The 7,309-nt window shown below is 40.8% G+C and overlaps 1 protein-coding gene across 1 annotated transcript; it reads right to left on the bottom strand.

Annotated features, from left to right (window-relative positions):
- Positions 1 to 1,101: 1,101 nt before the first annotated feature.
- PLA2G12A (phospholipase A2 group XIIA) lies at positions 1,102 to 7,294 on the bottom strand. The gene is made up of 4 exons (XM_027904567.1): positions 7,081 to 7,294; positions 5,283 to 5,359; positions 3,380 to 3,545; positions 1,102 to 2,313 (listed from the first exon to the last, which is right to left on the bottom strand). Exons 1-4 carry the CDS (start codon positions 7,190 to 7,192, stop codon positions 2,195 to 2,197), a joined length of 474 nt encoding a protein of 157 aa, XP_027760368.1. The 5' UTR covers positions 7,193 to 7,294; the 3' UTR covers positions 1,102 to 2,194.
- Positions 7,295 to 7,309: the final 15 nt, after the last annotated feature.

The raw sequence follows: 7,309 nt of genomic DNA on the forward strand, positions 1-7,309 counted from the left end.
CTGAAATAAAATAAATAAAAATAATAAAAAATGAAAAGGATAAAAAGGAACAAAGCCCAGGACAGACAAGTGACCCACAGTACAGTTGCTTACCACCCACTAATGGATGCCCGGCCAGTTCCCGAGCAGCAATCAGTGCCTCTTGGCTGATCAGGATATATTGAACATGACACCTTATGGCATGGAACATCCCTCTGGACAGTGTGGGGCAGCTATCCTGGCCCTGCTTCCTCCCTCCCTCTTGTGCACCTGCTCAGTGGTAAAACACAGGAAACTAAAAGGTCCTGGATTTAAGGTAAGTGCTGCTCAGAAACAACTAAATCATTGGTGTGTTATCCACATTATTCTCACACCACATCCAAACACAGCACTGCACCAGATACTAGGATGAAAATTAATTCTATCCCATCCAAAACCAGGACATGCCTTCATTTAAGCATCCAGTATAATCCCATCTGTACCAAACTCAACAGCCATTTAGCTGAATTTTGGACTCTGTAGTTCTTCTTTTTATTTTAAACAAGCAATGACATTACCATTCCCTGCTTTGATGTTAAAAGATTTTTAGGGTTACAACCATGGAATTCCAGAGTAATTCAGAGTTGTTTCAATTTTATGGTAGAAAATAAATTTCACCAAATTTAAAGGAACCACGAGTTCATCAAGCTCAGTTTTGTAAAACTCTAAAGTATTACTTCTCTTGTAGTGCTATTTCATATCCACAAATAAGAAAAGAAACCTTGAAGCATGGCTAAAGAACTTTAGCAGGAACTTTTTTTAATGAGGCACAGTAAGCTCCAGTGACAAACTAATCAAAAATACAACTGGTAAAGAAAAAAAACATATAAAAGTCCTTCCAGTAGAGAAATCACATTATAGTCCATAAGTCCAGTAAATTTTATGTATTGGCATGGTTTCTATTCCTTGTTCACAGATGTAGTATTTTAATTTTCACTCCTCTGCTGTGGATATCTAAAGCAGAATCAGGGCCACATGAAAGCAAATCATTGTAACAGAGAAACTAATGCAGAAGTTAAGGCCTGAGACCTGTAGATCAGCAGTGAAAGCTGAGTACAGAGAACAAATCCCAAATAATTCATGTATCAGGTGATTTTAGCTAGAGAAGTCAGAGTGAGAAGAGATGACAGAAGTAAAGGCTCAGATGTTGCTCAGCCTCACAGAGGTCAAGGGAACAGATGGCAAAAATACAGGCTCCAATATCCATCAGCCTCACAGAGGACATCTTAAATAAAAAGGTTTTGTTGGGCTTACTGATCTTAACTGTTGAACTTGCTTTTAGTTTTCATCAGAACATACTAAATGAAAGCAAAGATAAGTACAGTAGCCAAGTTGTGCCACAAGATAAATATAAATCAACTTGTTTGAACACTATATCCTTTCCATGCATATAATACACAAAATATTTTATTTAAAAATAGACATTTGAGAAAATTTTAAACATAACGTAGAAACTACGTTTCACCACTTTATCAAATCAAAAGTATATCCTTAGGTTGCAAGCTGTTCATTTTACTGGTCAAGCCTTAAAAGGATCAACATACTCGATCTGAAAAGTGCTGCAGAATTAAGGTTGATACAGATTCAGGTAAAAATGTAGTGTAGATGTATACAGGTTTAGGGTATTTTGGTTGCTTTTTTAACAACAAGCCCACAGGATAGCATATATCAGAGAGAACTGAAGGCAACTGTACCAGAAACACGGACGTATAGGCTATTTAAGATGTCATACAGATGCACACAAAACGCTCTTTGCTGTTGTATCCATCAGATGCATCTAGTAAACCTAAAATTTGACCTATATTAAAAATCATCCAAGAATTCAATATAACTCTTCAGTGCTTCTGATGCCCCCATTACTGAGTTTTTTTAAAAACTTTAAAATGGCACTAGTGTTGTATACTGGTGCTGTAGTGTTGTACAGGAACATGCCCTGAGCAGACATACGCCAAAGGAAACTAATTTCAGTTTCCAAGATTCTGGCACAAAATAGAAGAGAAAGAAGACTTGTTTCTTTTTTAGATCAATAAGAATATCGTAGTGATTTTTCAAATCAGAATATTCATGTCAGTGTTTTAAGATATTACTGTCTAAAAAGCATAAGGCTTTGTAACCAAAGACTTGCTTCAGTTCAACTGAATCTTTATTTTACACCGTGAGAGCTCAGTATCTTCTTTCACAGATCTGTCTTACCCTCATAATGACACATACATGCCGCTCTCTGGCTGTCCAGGTATGGTTTACATCCTAAATGTATAACTGCATCAAACAACAGCTGAACAGTTGATTCACAAGCTGCAAGCAAAGAAGAGTTCAGTTAAAAGTATGCTTTGAATGGAATACGAAGCAAACAAAAATAACTCTGGCAAACTGAGGATGACTCTAAGAAGGAAGCAGTCTTCTCTGGGCATGGCAAATAGATTGTTAAATAAAAGACTGAACCAACACAGAACCATTTAAGTTTTGAATAAAGATTTTTCATCTGCCAAACAAAACAAACAAGAAATTTCACTACATATGTTATCTGCTTTAGAAACATACTGAGTCTTGGAACGATGAAAGAACTTGTTTATCCCCTCACTCTTCACATCCCAGTTTATGCAGAAGTTGCTATCTTTAATACCAGCTCAACAGAACTGAACAAATATTCACCAGTTCTGTCACTAAAGACTAACGTGATTACTTATTTGCAGTTAAATGAATTTGACCAGTTCAAACACAGGCTTGTTCTAAAGCCTTACTGCTCTCAGTGGGACTACATACTGTGAAAGTGACAATGTCTAAGTTAAAAAGTAGTTATGTCATGTATCCATCAGATGCAGGCCAACCACCAGAAGGAGTATCATATCGCCTGTTACTAAGAAACCTAACATTTATTCACTAAGGGACAGCATTAACTACATCCGCTATGACAGCGTATTATTCTAATATCTTATTTCATAAAAGGAAATTACTCCATACTTTCCTACAGTTTACTAGCAATCACAGGCAGTAGGTGTTTAGAAATCACCCAGCAGAACAGTCACTATTCAGCTATGTTACAGTAAATGCAAGAATTATATATGCATTTGGATCAAGTTGTATGCCCATATTCTTAATCCTAAATGGGAAGCATTATTTTTTCCCCTAAAGCTAAAACTAACCTTAACTTAAGGTTTTAACTCAGATCATTTTCCTATGCTGTGTCATTGCTGTGCTGTACAAGTGTCTGTGCTGCACAGCAGAGGAACAAAACAAGGCATCTTTCAGTAACAGCATCAGCTTATGAAAATGTGGCCTTATCGTGCAGCACAAAGATTCTTTGCCAAATAAGGTTCAGTTAAACCTGAAAAAAAAAAAAGAAATGGTTTTTCACGCTTACCCTGGACACTCTCTGAGATTCCAAGTGTTTTCTGCACGTTTCTGCAAATTTTTGAGAGGCAGGACTGAAACTGCTCATCACAATCATTTTTTTTATTGCCGCAAGTGTCATAGCATCTGTCGTGTTGATTGCAGCACTTTGTCATTGAAGGGATACCAATGTCAAACTGTGAAGAAAATGCACACACACACATACCCCATTAGTATTCCAGCTAAGAAAGATACAGCCTGTGAATAAACTGAAACAGTTAGAAATTAAAAACTAATGTGACCAATCCAGCTGTCATTCACTTATCTATTTTGCTGTTTGGTGGTTTGACCCCAGTCAGCAGCCAAGCACCCAGAGAGGTGCTTGCTCAACCCCTGCCCCACCTCATGGAATGGAGGGAGAACAGGAAGAGCAAAAGCATGAAAATGTGTGGGTTGAGATAAAGACACTTTAATAGATGAATAAAAGAAGAAAAAGATATCCCAAAATAAGCAGTGCAAAAGCAATCATTCACCACATCTCACAAGCAAGAGAGGATGCCAAGCCAGTCCGTGAGCAACAGCCTCCCTGGAAGTCATATGTGGGCTTCCTCCTCACCATCCCCTCCCCACCTTCTCTCACTACTCCAGTTTTTATTGCTGAGCACCACTATATAGTATGGAATATCCCTCTGTTCAATTTGTGTCAGTGCCCCAGCTGTGTCCCCTCCCAACCTCTTCCCCAGCCCTAGCCTACACTCTGGGGTGGTGGATGAGCAGAGTGGAGTGGAAAAGATAAAGTCCAAAAGCTGTGCAATCACTGTTCAGCAACAGCCATAACCATCAACACTGTTTTAGCCCCAAATTCCCAAACACAGTGGCATGCAGCCTGCTATGAAGAAAGTTAACTCCATCCCACCCAGACATGGTACTCAAGTGTTAGGTTTAACTCCAGCTAGCAACTAAGTACCATGCTGCTGCTTGATTGCTCTTTCTGCCTCTCCCCCACTGCCCCCAGTGAGATGGGGAGGAGAATCAGAAAAAAATCCCTCAGAGGTTGAGATAAGGACAGTTTAATAATTGAAACAAAGTAAAATATAGTAATAATAATAATAATGATGATGATGATGATGATGAAAAGGAGACAGAAAGAGAAACAAAACCCAAGACAGACAAGTGATGCACCATACAGTTGCTCACCACTCACTGACCAATGCCCAGCCTGTCCCCAAGTGGCAATCGGCCCCCTCCTGGCCAACTTCCCCCAGTTTATATACAGAGCATCATGTTCTGTGGTGTGCAATATCCCTTTGGCCAGTTCAGGTCAGGTGTCCTGCCTGTGCTCCCTCCCAACTTTTCGTGCACCTCCTCACTGCCAGGGAATGGGAAACTGGAAAGTCCTTGGCTTAGGGTAAGAGCTACCGAGCAACAGCCAAAAACATCAGTGTGTTATCAACACTGTTCTCATACTGAACCTGCAAGGCAGCACTGCACCAGCTATGAAGAAGAAAATTAGCTCTATCCCAGCCAAAAGCAGGAGAATAAGCTAATTCATGTTTTCTTTCCAGCATTAAGGAAAAAGGATTAGTGTCAGTAATGACAGCATGAGTCAGAGCCAAACCCTTGGCTCTCACAGTTGTGGTTATTCAACACTTTCAGGACTGTGTAAACAAAACACTAAACCAAACATCAGAAACCAAAAAATTTAATCACCAATGTTACATTTTATGCTTATAATATTTGAAAATGTTTATGCTGTGTTCATTTACAATACTAACATTTTCCATCTGTTGTTACCAGAGCATGTGTTGAAGCTGATAAGAGCAGGGACATTGTATATGGATGCTGTCTCATTCTTGGAATGGGGGAGGGGAAAAATCATCTACATTGAGGAAAGCTGATGTATAAAAGACAAGTCCCAAAATGGAGGTACCTACCTGAACTCCAAATAGAGGGGATCCACAGCCATTTGGTGGTGATGGTTTATATCCATAGCGAGGAACGGGCCTTGATCCTGAAAAAGGTAATTTATCATGCCTAAAATAGACTTTTTGCACTGTTAAAACTCACCACAGGCATTGGTAGGGCTTAAGACAGTCATATTTTTAACTTAAACATATACTCAGGCACCTGCGTATCAACAATCCTTTCCACATTACAATTCAGGAGTACTAGGCAATTTTTTTTAAAAAGGGGGACAAGTCACCTGAACAAGTGTCAATGTTAGCTTCAAAAGTTAAAAAAAAAAAAGATGTGGAGCTTAAGTTACTAAAATTGCTATGTCAGTTAAGTATGCAATATGCACAAATATATTTAATATATTAATTATAATTATAATTATATTAATTTTATATATGTACGATTATATTTATGAATAGAGTACTTTAGTGTAAGTTCATTAATACTTCTATGCTTTATATGCAATTAGCAGAAGTGTTCTAACTTTTTTTTTAGCTTAACCTTTAAAATTAACTGGAACAAAACATTGTTTTTATTTCTACAGCTGTAATGTTAATACAACTTAAATTAGTAGAGACTGCTAAAGTCACATCTCCCCAAATACTCATTACTAGAGCAAGGCAAGGAATTCTGCATTCCAAGTGAAGGAAAACTGTTAATTTGAAAAACGACCCTCCAACTTGTTTTGGTATTGGAAACAAACTGACACCACAATTAAAAGTGATGGTGAAGAAAAAACACATCTGAAAGGTGCATGCATATTCTAGTACAGCAAGGAAATGTCACAGTGTCCTGGCCACTCTTGTGGAGCCAACCAGGGTGCCACCACCAAACTCATTTCCTGACTTAACAAATCCAGCATAGTAAAATGGGGGGGAGGGGATTCCAGGTTACGGTGAGTGTCCTGTTTTGAGAGCACCAGCCAAAAGCCTGGCAAGAAAACCCCTTTCTGGAGCACTGCCCGCCTGGCACTTAGGACAGGATGGCTGGGGAGCCACTTTCAGGCGGGTTGTCACAGATTCACAGAGGTCAGGTTGGAAGGAACACACTGGGTCATCTGATCCAATCTCCCTGCTCAAGCAGGGTTAGCCTAATAACAGTAGTCATATAATAATAGTCTAATATCCTAATAATAATAATCTATCAGGTCACGCCAACTTGAACTGCCTCAATTAGATTTTAAAATAGGCAGCTGAAACGCAGGGAAGAAGCACAGATGTCCTCTGCTGGTAGCAGCAGGATTTACAAACAGCAGGATGCATTCCTTCCGCCGGCAAACGTGGCTACCATTAAAAGCTCTTATTTAAACATGACTCTGAAACAACACATTCCACAGCCCAGAGTTAGGCTTTTCTGTTCCAAACCAAAACGCTCAGGAGTGTTCGTAAATAACCAGTTGGAAGGGAGCAACTCTTTCCACTCCAGAGTTTGTGTTTTTTTTTTTAGTGTACACACCAGCTACACATTTGACAGTTTGTCAAAGGCAAACGTCGCTACTTAAAAGTCACACCGAGGAACTGCTTACGCGTATATTAGTTTCTATACAGGTTACACGTGTATTTAAACATAAACACACGCGTAAGAACTTGTTTGCTGAGGCTGACACATGTATTTATACATACAGACACCGGCAAGAAGTTGTTGGCGAGGCTTCCCCCGGGAGCGGTGCTCTGGGCCGCCCCATCCCCGCAGCCCCGGCCGGAGCGGCCGGGGACAAGGGTCGCCGGCGGGGTCTCAGGGGTCTCCCCCTCTCTCTCTCCCTTCCCCTCCGCTCACCGTCGCTGCACTTGTACTGGCAGAGCCCGTCCTCACCGCCCAGCAGGTCGAGGGCCGCGTTGAGGTACATGTCGATCTTGTGCACCCCGTTGCGGATGGTCTTCAGCGTCATCCTCCAGTCGGGGGTCTGCGGCGCCTCCTGGCCCCAAGCCGGCCGCCAGGCACAGCCCGCCACCAGCAGGAGCGGCAGGAGCAGGAGCGGCGGCCCCGGCGGCGGCAGCAGCAGCAG

This window comes from Empidonax traillii, unplaced genomic scaffold (assembly GCF_003031625.1).
Source record: "Empidonax traillii isolate 1590-97213 ecotype Southwest subspecies unplaced genomic scaffold, ASM303162v1 scaffold1066:size251847, whole genome shotgun sequence".
NCBI lineage: Eukaryota > Metazoa > Chordata > Aves > Passeriformes > Tyrannidae > Empidonax > Empidonax traillii.